The 22,267-nt window shown below is 43.5% G+C and overlaps 1 protein-coding gene across 1 annotated transcript; it reads left to right on the top strand.

Annotated features, from left to right (window-relative positions):
* The first annotated feature begins 1,125 nt into the window (after positions 1 to 1,125).
* CPB2 (carboxypeptidase B2) lies at positions 1,126 to 20,675 on the top strand. The gene is made up of 11 exons (XM_035110186.3): positions 1,126 to 1,489; positions 7,908 to 7,983; positions 8,836 to 8,960; positions 9,052 to 9,160; positions 10,651 to 10,752; positions 12,725 to 12,829; positions 13,165 to 13,275; positions 14,739 to 14,829; positions 16,976 to 17,178; positions 20,151 to 20,235; positions 20,367 to 20,675. Exons 1-11 carry the CDS (start codon positions 1,410 to 1,412, stop codon positions 20,549 to 20,551), a joined length of 1,272 nt encoding a protein of 423 aa, XP_034966077.1. The 5' UTR covers positions 1,126 to 1,409; the 3' UTR covers positions 20,552 to 20,675.
* The last annotated feature ends 1,592 nt before the right edge of the window (positions 20,676 to 22,267 follow it).

The raw sequence follows: 22,267 nt of genomic DNA, 5'->3' as shown, positions 1-22,267 counted from the left end.
TTCATCACAAAAACCACCACTAAGAGGATATGGAGTTTTGCAACCCCTGAGCCAAGGAGATAAGTAACCTTTCGGAGACATCTGAATGCAACCCTGTTATAGGGAAGGTTTTTAAATGTTGAATGTGTTGTTATGTTTTTTCACATGTTGGGACCATGGAGAAACTCAATCAGATGGTCAGCGTATAAATAGTAATATTATTATCATTATTAAATACGACACCCTTATTTTCATTGGAGAAATGTTGGAGGGTGTGTGTGTTGTATCCAACATTAGTCATGTCTCAGAGTAGACCAATTGAAATGAATGGAAAGGGCTAACTTAGGTCCGTTAATTTCAGTGGGTATACTTTCAGTAATCATACCCTCCAACATTTCTTGAGTAAATTGTGATTGTATCTCACTGGAAGGACAGATCGTGAAGCTGAGGCTCCAGTACTTTGGCCACCTCATGAGAAGAGAAGACTCCCTGGAAAAGACCCTGATGTTGGGAAAGATTGAGGGCACAAGGAGAAGGGGACGACAGAGGATGAGATGGTTGGACAGTGTTCTCGAAGCTACCAACATGAGTTTGACCAAATTGCGGGAGGCAGTGCAAGACAGGAGTGCCTGGCTTTGCTCTGGTCCATGGGGTCACGAAGAGTTGGACACGACTAAACGACTAAACAACAATGACAACAACAACATAACCCTATATAATCCTATATATTAATTTTTGCTTATTGTCATCCACCATGGAGGCCTGAAAGATTGTGCGTAAACATTTAAAATAAATATTTGATTCCAGGCCAGATCAACAAAGCATAACACCTCAACTGGTTGGGGGGGGGGGTTAAATGAGAATTTGGGCTGCTTAGGACGCAGGTGGCGCTGTGGTTAAACCACTGAGCCTAGGGCTTGCTGATCAGAAGGTCGGCGGTTCGAATCCCTGTGATGGGGTGAGCTCCCGTTGCTTGGTCCCAGCTCCTGCCAACCTAGCAGTTCGAAAGCAAAAAGATAAATTGGAACCGCTACAGCAGGAAGGTAAACGGCGTTTCCATGTGCTGCTCTGGTTTGCCAGAAGCGGCTTTGTCATGCTGGCCACATGACCTGGAAGCTATACGCCGGCTCCCTCGGCCAATAATGCGAGATGAGCGCGCAACCCCAGAGTCGGTCACGACTGGACCTAATGGTCAGGGGTCCCTTTACCTTTACCTGGCAACTGCTTAGACCTGCACACAGAGGATCACTTTACATTTTGAAAATTGTCATTGTAAAGGAATCTACTCTGACTCAGTCACACAAGGGATGGGAGCTGTGAGGATTACAAAGAGCGATAACATTAAATTTTAACCATTCTTTCAACAGAGACTTTAGAAAATCAACAGAGCAGGTCCTGAACCTCCACTGTCTCGCTTGGTTTCTTTGCAAATGGCGGCTTTGAAGTTTTTCCTTCTAATTTGTATAATATCCACCTTTGGCCAAAAGAAGAATGTTACTGCTCTTCAAAGGTAAGTATTTGTTTTCTAATGAGAGAGGTGGGAAATCTCCACATAGAATAGAAGCATATTGTCCAATGGTTGAACCTAACATGAGGCAGATATCCAAATATGCTTATTACTTTTTAACTGAGATATATAAATCAGTGTAGAATGTAGCAAAATGTCTCTTTTGGAAACATAAATCCTTAGCTGTTACTCATTGCATGAAGTATTTGCCACGGTCAAATTACAAGTTGACTTGTATACTATAATGTTGCACATTGAGACTAATAGCTAAACCCTAGACCAGGCATGTCCAACAGGTAGATCGTGAACTACCGGTAGATCACTGGATGTCTGTGGTAGATCACCGGTAGATCAGTGGCTCCCCCCAAAGAAGCTAAAAAACTTTGGCTCCCCTAAAAAAAAACTCAACATCTTTGCCCTGCACCCCTAAAATGACCTGAACCACCAAAAACAGGGCTTTCCTTCCTAAAAAAAGCTCAATGTTACTTTCCTTCTTCCATAAAGAAGCTCAACAACTTTTACGTGACCCCCCCCAAAAAACAGGGCTTTCTTTCCTAAAAAAGCTCAACAACTTTGACCTGAACCCCCCAAAAGGGGGTAGATCACTGCCAGTTTTTAACTCTGTGAGTAGATCGCAGTCTCTTGGAAGTTGGCCACCCCTGCAGCCTAGACCTATACTCAAAGCAAGTCCCTTTGAGTTCAATGGAACTTACTTCCAAGTAAGTGGGTATGGGATTGCATCCTAAAATAAGGAAACATTATTTTCGTTTTACCGAAATCTTAAAATAATGACTCCCATGTGTAAACAGAATCCATTTATGTGAGAACAATGAGTCGTTTGTGTTAAGAGTTCATTTTGTCTGTGTTGTTATGCTTTTCAGAAGCAAAGACAGATATATTGATTTGAGAGCCAAAAATGAATGAGAGAAACATTAAAAAAAAACATGTCAGGAAAGATTAAACTGTCCAAATCTTCTGCTCTTTCTAACGTACAAGTTCAGGATAATGTTTTGACATTCCATGGACTTCAAAAACCTTCATGGACTTCGATAAACTCAGACATTACATTTCACTAGACTTTGAGGAAAACTGAACATCATCATTATTATTACAGTGGATGCTCGGGTTGCGAATGTGATCCATGCGGAAGGCACGTTCGCAACCCACAGCGCTCGCAACCCGCAGCACCGTGTCTCTGCACACACGGGTTGCGATTCAGTGCTTCTGCGCTTGTGCAAAGCGCCGAAACCCGGAAGTAACCCGTTCCGGTAGTTCCAGGTTCAGCGCAGTGCGCAACCAGAAAACACACAACCTCAAGAGTCTGTAACCCGAGGTATGACTGTATTCTTATTCTTATTTTATTGAATATATATATATCACCCTATACCCGGGACCGGTTCACAGAATAAAATCAAAATACATAATCCAAATAAAAACAACAACCCAATAACCTCCCCCCCAAAAGTCCACATTTTAAAATGGCATCCTATATAATAAAGTGCAAGTGTCTCTGCGTCCAGTCCCTGTGTCCGTGGGATTGCGCTACTGCGCATGTGCCCCACGGACAGCCGTTGGGACTTGGAGCGCAGAGACTTCGGATGGGATAAACCAGGACCGTGAGAGAGATTACATGCTTGCATATACACAACCATACAAAAAAAAAGTGCGCGGCTTCCCCTTGCCTCTGCTGTGCTATGGAAGGATCTCTCTCTTTCCTCCTGGTTTCTTCTCCGTTAGAGGGGAAGGAGAGGAGGCAGGCGTGTGCCGGCGAAAGGGAGAGGGAGGGTAGGTGGGTGTGGATAGAGAGAGCGCATGAGCCGCAAGTGATGCGGCTGCTGGGCTGAAGGATCGTTTAGCTGTTACTGAGGGGCGAAAGCAGGAGAGCGGGCGGGTGGGCGCACCCGCGGGGGAAGGGGGAATTAGTCCCTGGAAGTGTGCGTGGATTTGGGGGGGGGGGTTGGAAGGGCTGCTGCAACTGGGACCAGCGAGGGGAGAGAGGGGGGGGAAAGAGTAGGAAAAAAGAGGGTGGGAAATGGGGGGGGAGAGGAAGCTGAGGAGGCAGCTGGCTGGGGCGGGGGGCGGGGAAGGGACTGAGTGAGGGTCTGAGGTGGTGGCGGTGGGTGAGTCACCGGGGGGGGGAACCCCGCTAATTAATTATAGCACCCGTTAATTTAACGGGCTTCATGATACTAGTAGGATATATTCTCCCCATAAAAGCAGACAAACATTTCCCACAAGACAAGTATGCCTCGTCCATACTTCGGCTTAATATGGTTGTGAACCCCTTGTGCCTCCTTTAATTTCATTTTGCCCGTGTGGCCACCTCCTCCAACTACTGTACTCCTGTTCCACACTTTTGCCTCCCTAAATCTGTGGTTTAAACCACTGAGTCTCTTGGGCTTGCTGATCAGAAGGCCGGCGGTTCAAATCCCCGCAATGGGATGAGCTCCCGTTGCTCTGTCCCAGCTGTTGCCAACCTAGTACAGTGGTACCTCAGTTTAAGTGCACAATTAACTTCGGGTTAAGTATGCTTCAGGTTGAGTGTAATTGGTTCTGGAAGTCTGTACTTAACCTGAAGCGTACTTAACCTGAAGCAGACTTTCCCATTGAAAGTAATGGAAAGCGGATTAATCCGTTCCAGAGAGGTCCGCAGAGTACTTAAACTGAAAGCGTACTTTCAGTACTCAAACTGGAGCGTACTTAAACCGAGGGATGACTGTAGTTCAAAAACATACCAGTGCAAGTAGATAAATAGGTACCACTGCGGCAGGAAGGTAAACAGCGTTTCCATGCGCTCTGGTTTCCGTCATGGTGTCCCGTTGCGCCAGAAGCGGTTTAGTTCTGCTGGCCACATGACCCGGAAAGCTGTCTGCGGACAAACGCCAGCTCCCTCGGCCTGAAAGCGAGATGAGCACCACAACCCCATAGTCGTCTTTGACTGGACTTAACCGTCCAGTGGTCCTTTACCTACCTTATACTGTATGTAGTTGATGTAGCTTTCTTATTGAGACTTTCAAAATGGAGCAAATCTCCGCATGAACGTGGTGTGGAATCAAAAGAGGCACAATCCACATTTACCCAACATATGGACAGGTCCTTAGTTCAATTTGTCCTGTTTTCTAGCAGGGTGGATTTCATTTAAATCATGATTTAAATCACTAGTCAGTAAGACTTTATTTAAATCCTTTTTTTTTTTACAAAAAGGCTCCTTCTTGCTGGTGTAATCTTAATATTTAAAAGCAGATGAAGGTTTCATTTTTAGAATAAAAATTACTGATTTGTTATACTATTAGAAATACATAGACCCATAACGATGAAATTATTGTGAGGTTTAATAAGTTAACTGCTTATACTTGGACAACTTTTCTACTTTGTAGGAAGGAGAAAAATAATCATTTCCTTCAAGCAATTTAAACAATTTAACTAAGACGATAACATTATAGCATATGTATTCATGTTTGTTAACTGATGTGGTTAAACAATTTTAAAAAAACACCAGACTTTAGCACACTTGGAAAACTTAAAACAAATCCTTATTTCCTGATGGACTAAAATGTAACTTAAATAGAAAACTCTATTTCGAAAGATTTTTGCTCCAAAAGCATTTTATTTTAAAAATCTGATTTAAATAAAAATTTAAAAATCTGATTTATTTATTCATTTATAATCATCGATTTTTTTACCCACCCTGGTTTCTAATAAGCATTTTTAGTTTGGGGTTTGGGGCTTGCTCTTCCTGTGGAGGGCTGTGTTTTGCAATGATTGCCCAAGAGCAAGGTTGGCAGAGTTACTCACTGTGCGCTAAATGAGGGACAGAGAGTACAAGAGATTTAAAATTAAAATTAAAATTAAACCTCCAAGCAGTTTTAGAATGGGTCTAGCTCACAGGTGTAAGTGACTCACTTCAGGATTGCAGCATCAAATGGCAGCTTGACCTGTGAATAGCTCATTCACATGCAAATGCCACAAGCAGAACTTTCCCAGAACCTCAAAAGCAGTGGACAAGTTTGTTAAATCCTATCGAAGTCAATGGGGATCAAGCATATTGGCTGAGTAGAAGAAGGCAGGCCTTTTCGCTTCGGTTGATATCCCAATTAAAGTAGCCATGCTAAAATACCCTCCAACATTTCTCCAACGAAAATAGGTAAAGGTAAAGGGACCCCTGACCATTTGGACCAGCCGTGACCGACTGTGGGGTTGCGGCGCTCATCTCGCGTTATTGTCCGAAGGAGCTGGCGTACAGCTTCCAGGTCATGTGGCCAGCATGACAAAGCCACTTCTGGCGAACCAGAGCAGCACACGGAAACGCCCTTTACCTTCCCGCTTGGAGCGGTTCCTATTTATCTACTTGCACTTTGACGTGCTTTCGAACTGCTAGGTGGGCAGGAGCTGGGACCGAGCAACGGGAGCTCACCCCGTTGCAGGGATTCGAACCGCCGACCTTCTGATCAGCAAGCCCTAGAGCGGCTCTGTGGTTTAACCCACAGTGCCACCTGCCAATGAAAATAGGGACGTCCTATTCCATAATAATAACAACAATAATTTTATTATTTATACAGTACTCTGCCCCATCTGAGTAGGTTGCGCCAGCCGCTCAGGCTTCCAACTTATATAAAAACATAATAAAACTATACAGGGCTGGCTTCAGATGTCTTCTAAAGGTAGTTTAGTTACTTATCTCCTTGGCTCAGGGGTCACATTACTCCATACCCTCCAACATTTCTGTTGCGTGTTAAGGCCTTTAAACCTCCCCCTTAAATAAATTCAAACAAGACTCAAATTTTGGTTTGGTTTTTGGCAGAATTTAGGCCACAACTTTATTGATTACAGCAAGTGAGTGGTTGCATAGGCTCTGGTTCCACTAACTCCCTGCACCCTTGCAGGTAGCGCCGACCCAGGGCACCAGCATAGGTCAGCCAAGGGTGAACACCTGGATAGGCAAAAAGCCAGGAACAGGCTATGTCCGCCACGCAGATGTCCCCCCTGGACTCAGGCATGGGCACAACCCCTCTCAGGGTTGACCAAACCATTGAGTCCCTGGATTCCTTTAACGGAATACCCTTCACATAGGGATGGCGAGAGCGTTCCCCCATCCCTATTACCTGAACCAGTGCCTATCTGCAACCTTACAAGTTGTGACGATTTGCTACGTGGCAGGCGAAACCCAAGTGGTACCAGCCAATCAGCCAAGTGGGGGAAATTCCTGCTGTGCCCCTGTCCCAACGACAGACGAAAGACGATGGCATAGCAAGGTCAAGTGTGCAAGCCCTAAAAGTAGGGAGAGGTGGGCGGGTGTTCCGATGCACTGACCAAAAGAGGAAGCTCTGAGTCACGTGCATGGGCATATATAGGTCCCTTGATCGGTTTGGCTAGCGTCCCATTGGCCAGATTGATCCCTGCATCAAGGGACCTACCACTTGGGTGTTGTGGCTATCCAATCGTACCCACCCACAACACAGGGTTTGGTTGCTAGGCCTCACCGCAACACGTGCCCTCTTTAAGGGAGGACCCGATCTATGAAAATGGGGGCATCCTAAGGAAAAGCAGGATGTTCCGGGATCAAATCAGAAACCAGAATGGCTTCTGTAAATCCAGGACTGTCCCTGGAAAATAGGGACACTTGGAGGGTCTGTACCAATTATTATAGTTATTGATTAAGTTTCTTTACTACCCTTCATCCCAAGATCACAGGGCAGTTTACAATATAAAACCACAAAAATACGTAACAAGCAATAACAATATCTCACACACACCCAGTTTAAAATATCTTATGTGTTTAGGGCAGGCATAGGCAAACTCAGCCCTCCAGGTGTTTTGGGACTACTCCCATCATCCCTGACCACTGGTCCTGTTAGCTAGGGATGATGGGAATTGTAGTCCCGAAACATTTGGAGGGCCGAGTTTGCCTATGCCTGGTTTAGGGTGTTAAAAACACCTGTGCAAGTAGATAAAGAGGTACCGCTGCGGCGGTAAGGTAAAGGGTGTTTCCATGCACTCTGGTTTCCATCATGGTGTTCCGTTGTGCCAGAAGCAGTTTAGTCCTGCTGGACGCATGACCTGGAAAGCTGTTTGTGCACAAACACCAGCTCCCTCAGCCTGAAAGCGAGATGAGCGCCGCAACCCCATAGTCACTTAAAAGATAGCATATCAAACAGGCATGTTTTGAGAACCCAGCTTTTGTTGTGCCCTTCTTGCCCCTACCTGGCTAGCATCGATGCTTGACCTGTTTGACAGCCATCACCAGTGTCTGTGGATTGTGAGGCTTCTTGAAGATGCACTGGGTGGTTTAAGAACTCTTAGAAGTATCCCTGGCACGCTTTTTTTGAGTTCTACTCATATTAGGGGGTCTGGTGATTTCCTTTGCATGTCTTCAGTGCTTCTCTACTACCAATAATTCCCTTTCCCCCCCTCTCTCTTCCAGTGATCAGGTCTTGTGGGCTCTTCCTCAGTCGGACAGGCATGTTGAATTTCTCCAGAATTTGACCACTACTTTTAAGGTAACTGCTTCTGGGGGGGGGGGAGCCATTGCAATTAATGGGCGGTGTTATCCAACATTCTTGTCCTGCTCTAGCACAAGAGACTTCCACAGATCAAAGTGGTCAGGGAGGCGGGTGTGTGATTCATCCCGTTTCAATTTTTATTTCAAAGAATGCAATTCTTCTCGTCACTGGGCCTGCATACAAATGACACCTTAAACCAGGAGTTGCACAATATTGTTTCGCCTTCGCAGAGAACCTGCATTCTCCATTCCATGCAATTGTCATCATAGAGGCATTTATTTTCATAGTATGGACACATTGACACAGTCATAATCAGTCTTCCCTACATGCTTCAGGGCTGTCCCTATATTTACTACTGATGTGCCAATCAGAAGGTCGGCTGTTCGAATCCCCGCTACGGGATGAGCTCCCGTTGCTCTGTCCCAGCTCCTGCCAACCTAGCAGTTTGAAAGCATACCAGTGCAAGTCGATAAATACAGTACAGTATTTTTTCCATGTATAAGATGCCCCCATGTATAAGACGACCTCTATTTTTTTTAAAACCCAAAATTAAGAAATTAAGTTGTTTAGCTTTTGGGGGGGTAGGGGAGCTCACTTCCACCAATCGCTCACCCGCCTGCCCACCACTGCTGATTGCTTGCCACAGCCATTGCCTCGCTGCAGCTGCCTATTGTCTGCCTGCTTGCCACCACCAACGGCCTGCCCGCCCACTTGCCACTGTATTGTTTTTAGACAGCCTTTCAGAAACACAAGAGTTTTTCTACCTGTTACCATTTGCCATTGTGATTCCTTTTAATTAACCCAATGTTTATTTCAATTTTCTTTAAATGTTTTTGTAAATGTGAATAGATTGTGCTGTGGCAGCCAGATTCCCCCAAGAACATCATGAAGAGCAAAGAGGTTCATTTCTACGTCAATGTGTCTGATGTCGGCAATGTGAAAGCGGCGCTTAACCAATCGACTGTTCCGTACAAGTACGAGACTCTTATTTCCTGCTATTCGTGCACGAAACAAGCAAGAATCTAACCATTTTGTTAAATGGTACACTCTCTCTTTCTTGTTCAGAGTTTTGCTGGAAGACGTTCAAAAAATGGTTGAGGCACAAACTCTCAACGACACTGTCTCCCCGCGGAGCTCTTTATCGTATTATGAACAATATCACTCTCTAAAAGAAGTAAGGCATTCTCGTTGTTTCTCTTCTTTATTATAAAAAAATAGCTCTATTGGTTTCTAATATACATATAACAAAAATTGCAGAAAGAGGGAAAAGATACAAAAACAAAATTCCAACTTATCCTCTTTTCCCTTACCACACACACACTTCTAGGATGGACCAGTCTGCTTAAGTTTGCCAGAGTCCAATCTGTTATTTCCATGGTTGCTATGCTTCAGGGTTATCTGGAAAGTATTTTTATAAAAGGATACTATATTTCAACAAAATTGTCTACATCATTTATATAATTCAATGCATTTATTTATTTATTTGCATTTATATACCATCTTTATCTCCCAAGGATCTCATCCTAAGAGATGGAGACTGTTTCATGGCCAAGTGGGGATTCGAACCCTGCTCTCCCAGTTCCTAGTCCAGCTCTCTAACCATTATGCCACACTGACTCTTTGAACTCATCGTTAATTTTTCTTATACAGCAAAGGCATTCTTATTGTTACTTGTTATTATTCTGTCCTATCTCAAACGGGCTGGTGGGTTGAGACACTTAGCAGAAACTTAAACCTTAAAACATAGCACCTATAGTCCCAAGAATAAAAAAATGGCTTCCAATTATGGCTGGGTGTTACATCATATGAGGAACTGAATGAGATCATTTCTAAGCAACAAGTTTCACACTGTAGAGATGACTTGAAGATGATATACATGAGAAAATGAGAGCACTTCCAGTTTTATACAACACTGTTCTTCCTTTTTCTTTGAAATCATTTTTATTGGTTTTACTTATACAAAGTACAAATAAACCAAGAATAAATATATCTATATCTATATAAAGAGATTATCTGAATCTCGAGACCTCCCCCCATCCCCTCCATGGGGTCTCATTTTAAACATCTACTTCTGCATATTCATCCATACTCCAATTTTTATATCAAACCATATTATCCATAGTAATTCACTCCAAACTAGTGCCAATGTTGTTGGGTTTTTTTGGGGGGGGGGATACCTCTGGCACCCAGTTTGGGTACTGGTTACTCAGCTTGAGGGCCAGTCCAAAACACAGGGTTTGTGGTACAAAACGGTAGAAAACAAGTGTGACATTTTAGAGAGAATCAGACAGTGTTGGATTTTGGGGTGTTAATTGTGAACCTTCATTTGATGTATCAATTATTCAGTGGGGGGGGCAGTACAAAATGTGAGGCTCACAGTGCAAAACTATACCAAACATGTATAACACTTCGGCATCAGTTTGGAGGGGATTCTAAATCTCAGGGTTCCTGTGTAATAAAGCTCAAGGTGAGGTCTCATTGTGAAAATGGAACACTGTATCGGGTGCAATCCATTCTTCCGATCAATGTAAACTCCTGATCTGTTACATTAAATAGCCAGTTCTAGGTATGAGGAACCAAATGGGGTATGCTTCACTTTCATATTTAAAATAGGCATAGATGTAGATTTTTTTATATAAAGAAATTCTACTTATTTTATTTTAGATATACTCCTGGATGACAGAAATAACCGCACAACATTCGGATATCCTCCAAAAAATACACATTGGCGATTCCTATGAGAAACGGCCACTCTATATTTTGAAGGTACAGTTTGTCAAGAGCTCCCCACCGGTACCGGACGCCTTGCGTGGATTCCCTTTTGAACATTGAGAGAGTTAGAAGAATCTCTGGAATCAGGCTTGTGGAATTTATCTGCCATGAGACTGAGTGAGGCAGCTGCCTTGGGCGGCAGATACTGAAGGGCAGGGACTAGACAGAGCTGTTTGTGCCATGTGTCCTGGCCTGCACTAGCCTTATGACCTCATCCTAGAATCATAGAATGATAGAGTTGGAAGAGACCACAAGGGCCATCCAGTCCAACCCCCTGCCAAGCAGGAAACACCATCAAAGCATTCTTGACATATGGCTGTCAAGCCTCTGCTTAAAGACCTCCAAAGAAGGAGACTCCACCACACTTCTTGGCAGCAAATTCCACTGTCGAACAGCTCTTACTGTCAGGAAGTTCTTCCTAATGTTTAGGTGGAATCTTCTTTCTTGTACTGTAGTTTGAATCCATTGCTCCGTGTCCGCTTCTCTGGAGCAGCAGAATACAACCTTTTACCCTCCTCTATATGACATCCTTTTATATATTTTATATATATCCTGTCCCATCATCAGTGTAGTAAGGTTGAATTCCCAGTCTGACTGGCTTTTGTAAATGGAATTGGGCAAGGAAAGGAGGAGGTAACAAGCACAAGATTCAGGGACCAGGGTAGCACCTGATAAATGCGTTTTCAGGACTTGCCGTATTCCGGTGACTATAATTTGTTCTATCTGTCTTCAATGCTGAATTTCAAATTGTTGGAATTTGCCGTGGGACCTGAAGGTGAAGGGTGAGTACCATTTTGAAGTAGTAAAGGTAAAGGACCCCTGACAGTTAGTCCAGTTGCGAATGTCTCTGGGGGTTGCGGCGCTCATCTCACTTTACTGGCTGAGGGAGCCAATGTTTGTCCGCAGTTTTTCCAGGTCATGTGGCCAGCATGACTAAGCCGCTTCTGGTGAAACCAGAGCAGTGCACGGAAACGCCATTTACCTTCCCGCCAGAGCGGTACCTATTTATTTATCTACCTGCACTGCATGCTTTTGAACTGCTAGGTTGGCAGGAACAGGGACCGAGCAACAGGAGCTCACCCCATCGCGGGGATTCGAACCGCCGACCTTCTGATCAGCAAACCCAAGGCTCAGTGGTTTACACCACAGCGCCACCCGCGTCCCTTGTAGTAGTAGTAGTAGTAGTAGTAGTAGTAGTAGTAATATCAAATATACAGACAGAGCTACTTTCTACACCGAGTTAGGAAGAGTCCTGTATAGTATAGAAAAGCACTTTGAGAAGACGTAGAGAGGACTGTATCGTAGTAACTTTTTATAAACAGAGACTTGGGGTGGGGGGATATAGAACACTTTTCACCTTGACAAATGTGCTTTGAATCCTAGAATTGTAGAGTTGGAAGGGATCACAAGGGTCATCTAGTCCAACCCCCCGCCACACAGGAATCTTTTGCCCAAATTGGGACTTGAACCTGCGACCTTGAGATTAGGAGTCTCATGCTCTACCAACGGAGCTATCCCAGTCATTTGAAATGACATTCAATTAGTTCAAATAGAGGGATTTCATATACTTAAGATATGGGGCGGCAAAGGTGCTTTAACTATAGCTGAACAATGATTTAGGCTGCAATCATAACAGAACGCTTACTGGGAAATAAGTCTCCTTGAACTCAATAGTGAAGGTTCATAGAACTGCGCTGCAAGTGTCTCACACACAAATTATTTTGTCTGACGGTACAGATTTTTCACACGGTTGTAATGCATAATTTTACTTTATTTTTATAGCATGGAGATTCCAAACAATGCTAGTTGTTGTGAAATGATAACCAGCGGGTGGTGTGGTTTTTATGGATGACATTTCACAGGGATTTCTTTAGAAAACTCTTCAGGAAAAGGATTTGACCAGGAATCTTGGTACCATCTAGGAAACCCTATACAACCGAACTTTCTGTTTTTATTCTCTTATTAGCTTTCTAACAGAGACAGAAGTCCAAAGAATGCTATTTGGATCGATTGTGGCATCCATGCCAGAGAATGGGTTGCTCCAGCCTTTTGTCTCTGGTTCATAGGACACGTAAGTACATGGCATATTCCCCCCAAACAGACTTTATTTATATGTACATGGAGCACCCATTCGTGTATATGGTCCCATACAGAATGTCATAGGTAAAATACAAATGGGGCCCTGCTTCCAAAGAGCTTTGTTGTTGTTGTTGTTGTTGTTGTTGTTGTTGTTGTTTAGTCATGTCCGACTCTTCGTGACCCCATGGACCAGAGCACACCAGGCACTCCTGTCTTCCACTGCCTCCCACAGCTTGGTCAAACTCATGTTGGTGGCTTCAAGAACACTGTCCAGGCATCTCACCATTTGACACTTCCCATCAAATCTCGTTCTTTCGTTCTCTGTAGGCCACTCAGTTTCTACAGCGAGATCGGGCCATGGCAAGACTTTTGCGGCACGTTGATTTCTATGTCATGCCAGTAATGAATGTGGACGGTTATGAGTTCACATGGACTACTGTAAGTACATGTTTTATAGAAGAATTGTGGGATTTGGTTTGGAGCATCACAAAGCTCATGAATACCATGAAATGGCTGGCTATTCCTAGTCCTTCCACCTTAAAACATCCAGTGGGGGCGGGATAAGTTCACAATCTTAAAGCAGAATGAAATGCATGCTCTTAAGGATGCTTTCTTCTGTATTGTTGGGTAAACGTAACATTTTCTACAAAAAAATATAGAATATAAAATGTACCCTGGTTTCATACAAGATCATATATACATAATTAGGATTAGCTAGGCTTTTCTTTCTCCCCCCCCCTAAACTATAGAGCTTTAAACCTGATGGTGACAACCCAAAGTGCTGAGGGTGTTCTGACTTCACGGAAACATTCATAGCCACCTGAAATGTTGGGCAAGAGTGATGTTACCCACCCATCCTTTTTCTTGTTCCTTTTGCTTAAGCATTGAGTTGTATCCAGCAGAGCAGACCCACCGAAATTAATGGACCCAAACTAGTCATGTTTGTTAATCTCAATGAATCTATTCAGAGTATCACTAACACTGGCTACAACCCACTGATTTAATCTTCTGCGTATAATTTCTATAGGAACATTGACTGACATGTTCTGAAGTCCAAAGTATTTCAGACAGGAAAGGTGCAGTTGGTTGGCAACCTCTTTCCCCCCTCCTGGTTATAAAATAATAATGTCTGTCTCACCCAGAAGGATTCCCATTTGTTTTCTTCTTTGGCATTATCCAAGATCAGCCACACTGAGTAATTTTAGGTTCTTCTTCTTGTAGCCCTGTGAGAGAACAGCATGTGCACAAGGACAGCTGGAGAGCTTTAAGTGGGAAAGGCATTCATCCCTCCATTTGAGGATAAACATTTTCTATCCAGATTTCCTTCCATGCCAGGGAGAAAGGAGGAAACAGTTTTATTGTTACCACACAAAGTGGGCATCTCCTCAGTGTCTCCCTGCAGAATTCAATAGCATTTTTCTTCTTAACGAGACATTTCCTTTTCTTGTCATTAAGACCTTGGCTTATTTTTCCACTTACAGTATCTCCCTTTGCTTATCTAGTTGATGACCTTTCTTAGTTGGTGGCACTGCAGAAAAAAAATAGTTATCGACAGAGAACTCTTTCTAAGAAGCATACTCAGGTTGGAAACAAGATTGTAGCCCTGGTTATAGTGTCCAAAGGTCACTCCTATCTGCGTCCACAAGCAAGACTTCAGCAAGAAGGGTGGATACTATCCATCATAACAATCCATTTATTCATCTCACATCTGCAACGGGATTTATGAGGGCAATTTATCAATCTAGGGAGTTAAATTAAAGCGGATCAAGCGAATCAGAGTCAAACCTGATTCTCTTTCCAGATGCTGCGATTGGTTTAATAATATACATTAAAGACTGATGGTATCAACCTTAAAATGCTTTTGAATCCTTTTATTTTTAATGGGGTGCATTTGTATACAGAATCGAATGTGGAGAAAAAGCCGTTCCCTGCATGGCAACAACAGATGCACTGGTACAGACTTGAACAGAAATTTTGATGCGGGCTGGTGTGGTAAGATCAATTTATGTATTTATTTATTTTTAATACACCTTTTCTGAATATGTATTTTGTCCTTAAACCAAAAATCCTCTCCACCTACCTGGGAGTATAGCCCACTGAACTCAATGTGACATACCTCTGAGTAGATGTGTGTCGCATTTCACTGAATCTTCGGTATACAGTAGTGGTGTTTCCTACAGAGGCTGTGGACTACATCTGCCATCAGCACAGGCCACCTGGGGCTGAGCGGAATTGTAGTCTAAAACCAGACTGGGAAAATGTTGCTATGTTCAACCCCCATATGACATGTGAATTCTATATTGATGGTCTAGCTCTATAATAACAATTCTATTATTTATATGCCACTCATCTGACCGGGTCTCCCCAGCCACTCTGGGTGGCTTCCAACAGAAAAATAAAACACAGTAATCTATTAAACATTAAAAGCCTCCCTAAACAGGGCTGTCTTCAGCTGTCTTCTAAAAGTCTGGTAGTTGTTTTCCTCTTTGACATCTGTTGGGAGGGCGTTCCACAGGGCAGGCGCAACTACGGAGAAGGCCCTCTGCCTAGTTCCCTACAACTTGGCTTCTCGCAACGAGGGAACCGCCAGAAGGCCCTCGATGCTGGACCTCAGTGTCCGGGCAGAATGATGGAGGTGGAGACGCTCCTTCAGGTATACTGGACCGAGGCCATTTAGGGCTTTAAAGGTCAGCACCAACACTTTGAACTGTGCTCGGAAACATACTGGGAGCCAATGTAGATCTTTCAAGACCGGTGTTATGTGGTCTTGGCGGCCGCTCCCAGTCCCCAGTCTAGCTGCCGCATTCTGGATTAGTTGTAGTTTCCGGGTCACCTTCAAAGTTAGCCCCACGTAGAGCGCATTGCAGTAGTCCAAGCGAGAGATAACCAGAGCATGCACCACTCTGGCGAGACAGTCTGCAGGCAGGTAGGGTCTCAGCCTGCGTACCAGATGGAGCTGATAGACAGCTGCCCTGGACACAGAATTGACCTGCGCCTCCATGGACAGCTGTAAGTCCAAAATGACTCCCAGGCTGCGTACCTGGTCCTTCAGGGGCACAGTTACCCCATTCAGACTTGCTCCCACTGCAGGCAGTGATGGCCATCGGTTTGAATGACTTTGAAAGATTATACAAATTCATGGTGGGTAGGGCTGTCACTGGCTACAAACCGTGATCGCTGGGTTCCACCTCCACTCTTGGAGCCAATGTGCTTCTGTTGGAGCCAATGTTGCAAGAAACCACCGGAGGGGGGAGACCTGTTGCACTCGACTTCTGCTTGTGGGCTTCCCTTGGGCATCTGGTTGGCCCCTATGAGAACAGGATGATGGGACTCAATTTGCTGCTGCCCTGATCCAGGAGATTCTTGTGCTCTCACGTTTGCCTGTATTTGGATAAGCTGCTCGGCAGATCTTCACCTTACCCACAATGTTCAAATTGTTATTAAATATATTGGGTGCTGTGAGTTCTCCCCATGTCTATGAGATTCTGGATCAGTAGTTGCTTTTCTGCTTAAAACTTGCATTCCCAGAAACTGGTTAAGCAAGACTTCCCATCTATTTATACTACAGGAATCTATAAAATGCCACGTATGAAACAGCCATCAGTACTATACAGGTAGAAATATCAAGAGGATTTTTATAGACTAATGGCAGCTTGAATTCTCTGCATTCCAGTCTTCCTGAAAAAGAAGTCACATACAGTCGTAACTCGGGTTACGAACACCTCGGGTTAAGAACTCTGCAAACCTGGAAGTATTTTCGCCCCGTGCGCGTTCTGCGCATGTGCAAAGCACGAAAATCGCAGAAATTGCACTTTGTGCATGCGCAAAATGGCGCTTCGGGTTACGACCATTTCGGGTTATGAACTGCATATGAACTGCAACAGATCGTGTTCATAACCCAAGGTACCACTGTATAGGATTGGACCTTTCACAAATTATGGCCATATATCCCATTACTAAACAAATAATTGAATAATACTGCAGTAGCAATGTATGAATAAAATTATGTTTCAATATTTAATAAAGTTTTTAATTTTATAGCATAAATACAGAATTTAAAATGCCCCTTATTTGGTTACTCATTAGAGTCATGCCATTTTAAAGGAAAACATTTTAAATCAGCTGCTTTTTTTTTTAGGCATAGGGGCGTCTGATGATGCCTGCGAGGAGACATACTGTGGACCTTATCCTGAGTCTGAACCCGAAGTAAAAGCTGTGGCTAATTTTCTCAGAAAGCACAAGAATCATATTAAGGCATATATAACAATGCACTCTTACTCCCAAATGGTTCTGTTCCCATATTCTTACACAAGAAATAAAACTAAAGATCATGATGAGATGGTAAGTAGCCTACTATTCAAGTTTTATGATGCCCCAGAGACCTGCTATGGTCCTGCTTTTGAACTTGAGATTTCCCAAAGAGAGATTTCCTTCATAAATTGCTAAATGCTGGCAGTCTCTACTCACAGGCTCAGTTCAAATGTAATGACAAACAAGGATTTGACAAGTTACAGGTTTTTGTTTCGTAGTCGAAACAAAAAAATAACAAAAAAATTCCTTCCAGTAGCACCTTAAGAGACCAAGTTTGTCATAGGTATGAGCTTTCGTGTGCATGCACACTTCTTCAGATGCACTGAAACAGAAGTCACCAGACCCTTATGTATAGTCAGAGGGTGGGGAGGGGTATTACTCAGAAGGGTGATTGGCTGATAGGAGTGGTAAACCTGTTGACGACTGCAATTGGTCTTGCAGGGAAAAGCAAGGGGTGAGATGGCTAAAGAAAGCTTTATCATGTATAATGAGATAAGAATCCAATGTCCTTATTCAGACCAGGTCTCTCCATGATTTTAAGCTTGGTAATGAGTTGCAATTCAGCAACTTCTCTTTCCAGTCTATTTCTGACATTTTTCTGTAATAAAACAGCTACTTTGAGATCTTGTATAGAATGTCCTGGGAGATTGAAGTGTTCTCCTGCTGGTTTCTCTGTCTTGTGATTCCTGATGTCAGATTTATGTCCATTTATCCTTTGGCGTAGGGTTTGGCCTGTCTGTCCAATTTAGAGAGCTGAAGGGCACTGTTGGCATTTGATGGCATACACAATGTTAGAAGATGAGCAATTAAATAGTCCTGAGATGGTATGTTGGATGTTGTTGGGGCCAGTAATGGTGTTGTCTGGGTGTATGTGGCAGCAAAGTTGGCATCTGGGTTTATTGCAGGCTCTGGATTTTCTTCATGTGCTCCCTCCTCCTTCCCATCTAGGCTTTGCGCATAGTTTGCGTACAAACCAGAATTAACCATCGTTTGCGACCCTTGATTAAAAACCAACCGCTTTCCTATTTTCAGACAAAATAGCAAATTAGCTTGCAGGAATTTCTAGCGTCCTTTCCCTTGCATGTGGAGAGGAGGCAGTGCGTGACATTACTCATTCTCATGACAAGTCATGGTTTGTCATTACATCTGAATTGAGCCACAGCGTCTGAATAGATAAAGCTGCTTTATATTCTGATTGTTGACGCGTACTGTGCTGTGCGTTATTTGTTACACTTAAGACTCAGAACCACATTTGTGAAGCACAAAATATTCAACGTACAGTATTTTGGGAAAAGCTTAATTCTTAGAAGACTAGAACGCCAGACTCTTCCTACAGGTGTAAATAGGTAGGTAGGCATATTGAAGCTTTAAGCCCAGGGGTAGGCAAACTAAGTCCCGGGGGCCGGATCCAGCCCAATTGCCTTCTAAATCCAGCCTGCGGACAGTCCGGGAATCAGCATGTTTTTACATGAGTAGAATGTGTTCTTTTATTTAAAATGCATATCTGGGTTATTTGTGGGGCATAGGAATTCATTTCCCCCCAAAAAATATAGTCCAGCCCCACACAAGGTCAGAGGGACAGCCGACCAGCCCCCTGCTGAAAAAGTTTGCTGACCCCTGCTTTATGCTACACTGTGCAATGTAGTATGGGTAGGAGAGATAATCTGGGCCAGTGTTTCCCAAACTTGGGTCTCCAGCTGTTTTGGGACTACAAATCCCATCATTCCTGACCACTGGTCCTGCTAGCTAGGGATGGTGGGAGTTGTAGTCCAAAAACAGCAGGAGCCCTAAGTTTCGGAATCCCTGATCTAGGTGATACAAGCTGTAGTCCAACATCTGACTGACAACCATTGGCTACCCTGTCTAGAATTACTACTTCCCCACATTCAAGTAATTAATTTATGGAAACATGCATAAAATATTATACCTTATATTCAGTACTGAAGTGGTCAGGAACATTTAATTGCACGGATTAGCAAAACTAGAATTACAGCAAATGAAGTCTTGAGAGCTGGTTTGTCTTTCCACCATGAAGTTGCTCAACCCATGAGATGAAAGGGAATTAGGGGGACCCAGCAGCAATTATTTGGATTGAATGTTTTTATGGTATTTATTTTGTTGTGGATCACTTGAGAATCCAAAGGAAGAAATAAAAAGCTTTCTGGAAAGATAAGCGGATTGAATCATCAGGTTACAAATGCATGGAGCTTGAACTTGCTTATAAAAACATCTTGCAGAATTAATTACAACTGGTCTCTGCCCTTATGGTAATATAATGGTTCTTCCAAGGATTTGCAGAGAGCACTATCGCTAAAATCTGCTTGCTTAGCTAATAGGGCTTTACTGACATAAAGCAAATAGATTGCTTTTGTATGTGTCATGCCTAAAGAGTGTTTCTCTGTATAATTAAGGAGACTTCATTCTGGATTCTGGAAGTGTTTTTGTTTTTTTACAACAAATACATTTAATGCTATTTTGTTCTCTTCATACCTGGTGTCATTGAACAGTATTGGCTTTTGATTTAGTCAGGTTTCTTTTCCTTTTAGCTAAAAGAAAGTGTACATAAATTTCTTGTTATGCTTTCCAAAACGTTATTTCCTTCGCAATATAAGCAGGCACTGATTGAGATGATGGGTGGATAGAGGCTCACAATAAAAGAGAGCACCAATTCTTGGAAGACTAGCGCATATAGAATGAAGTTGTTTTATATTACTGCATATATAATGCAGCCAGCAAATACATGGGCCAGGAATAGAACAGCATGATTATGACATAACATACCATAGAACTGAGATTTCTATGTACGTTTTCCTAGAGCACGATTTTCCTCAGTTTGCTTCTCCTATTTGTTTTCAAATTGTGCACTATAAAAGGGTCAGATGCTTTTTCTTGTTACAAGTGTGTGAATGCTTTAGAATCCTTGGCTTAAACATAAATCTACATAAATTAGTGCAATTAAGGTTTTTTCCTTAGGCTAATTAACTTTTTTCTTCCTTTTTTAGCAACTTCTGGCAAGCAATGTAGCCAATACCATTAAAAGTAAACATAGAAACCGCTATGTTTCGGGCCCTGGTGCACAAACAATCTGTAAGTACCTAGACTGCTACAATAAGAATATAAAGATTTTAGTATCTTTGTGAACAGGAAATGCATAAGGGTACTGACAAAGTGTTACGGCTGAGGTATTAAGTAGTAAGTATTTCTGCTTCTTTCCATAGATTTAGCTCCAGGAGGTTCAGACGACTGGGCTTATGACCTTGGCATAAAGTATTCTTTCACTTTTGAGCTTCGGGACAGAGGAACTTATGGATTCTTGCTTCCTCAGAGTTTAATTAAACCAACTTGCTATGAAGCACTTACTGGAGTCAAAATAATAGCTGATCATGTTGTTAAAAACATGTGAAACCCCCTTTATTCAATTTGGCACTGCACAGTATAGTATCAGCTAACTTACCTGGCCCATAGGGCAGCCTAATTCAAGTTGCTTGGTATTTTCATTTCAGTGAAAATTAAACTCTGAACATGTACTTATCCTGTCTTTTTATTGCAATACTAATAGCATACCTAGTACTTGTTAACTTCTCCACATGGCTTTATAAATAAACCAGAAGACAAACTGTCAGGTTTCAAGCTCGCGTTCTCCAAGGGAAAATGTTAGAAGATGCCAATCTGGAAATGCGTTAATAGCATGTATACTGCTGCTGTATACAACACCTTCATACAAGATAGCCAAATGTAATCTCCGTGTGTAGAGGCATGTGACCAAGAATGAATCACCGCTATGTTCTTTGGAAACATCCAATCTTCTGGCCAGCCACTACTGGAAACAGAACACTGGGTTAGTTGGTAAGAGCTGTTCAATAGTCGAATAGATTCCCTTGGAAGCTGGTGGTTTTTAAGCAGAAGTTGGATGGTCATCCACCATAGATGCTTTAGCTGAGATTCCTGCATTGCAGAGGGTTGGAGTAGATTACCCTCAAGGTCTCTTCCAAGTGTACAATTATTTGATCCTCATCTTGTGCAGCAGGGCAGTTTTTATATTACATCAAAAGACAACTCTGAGGATACCGTGTTTCTCATATTTTAAGGCATCCCTACAAAATAAGGCATGGCAGGATTTTCCTGAGGTGGAAAAATATAAGGCATACCTCGAAAATAAGCCGTACCGGGTGGTGGAAGAAGGTCTGTGGCAAAGAAGGGTTGCTGCTGCCGCGTTAACCCCCGAGACCTGGCTGCAGCCTCAGTGCGCAGCGTGTGCAGCCCCACAACCCGGCTGTAGCTTTTGCGCACCGCGCGCGGACACCCGGAACCTAGCTGTAGCCTCAGCGCGCAGCCCCAGGACCCGGCTGCAGCCTTTGCGCGCGGACACCCGGGACCCGGCTGCAGCCTCAGTGCGCGCTGCCCCAGGACCCGGCTGCAGCCTTTGCCTGCCGCGCGCGCAGCCCCAGGACCCGGCTGCAGCTTCTGCCTTCCGCGCGCGCAGCCCCAGGACCCGGCTGCAGCTTCTGCCTTCCGCGCGCGCAGCCCCAGGACCCGGCTGCAGCTTCTGCCTTCCGCGCGAGCAGCCCCAGGACCCGGCTGCAGCCTTTGCCTGCCGCGCGCGAAGACCCGGTGGGAGCAGGTCTGTGGTCTGTACAGATACCGGTACCGGTACTTAATTAAAAAATAAGACATCCCTTGAAAATAAGCCATGCTGTGTTTTTTTCAGGAAAAAATTAATATAAGACATGTCTTATAATATGAGAAACACGGTATGCAGGTGTAAGATCAAGAAGTTTATGGGCTTTGTTCCCTGAAGCTTGCTTGCATTACATGCCAGTGACAACATTGACACCCCTGAATAATCCCCTTTTTGGCACAAAATAGGTTCCATCCATTGTCTGGCAATCGTATAGTATTGGCATGTACTGCTAAAACCTGAAACAGCAGCACTTCACCCAGCAAAATAGGGAGAAGTAGTCATAAGCAACAACTCCGTGTGATTTAACTTAAACCCCACAAGGAGGTTTGTACATTTGATCCCATATAATCATTCTGAATTTTCCATTCACTTCAGTAGAACATGGGCCTGCCTTTTAGACTGTTTTGCGCAGATGCATTTCTATATTTTTAGTATATA

Source organism: Zootoca vivipara, chromosome 3, assembly GCF_965207765.1.
Source record: "Zootoca vivipara chromosome 3, rZooViv2.hap1.1, whole genome shotgun sequence".
NCBI classification, from domain to species: domain Eukaryota; kingdom Metazoa; phylum Chordata; class Lepidosauria; order Squamata; family Lacertidae; genus Zootoca; species Zootoca vivipara.
The sequence above is the reverse complement of the archived record's forward strand: the minus strand, read 5'-3'. Positions and strand labels throughout refer to the sequence as shown.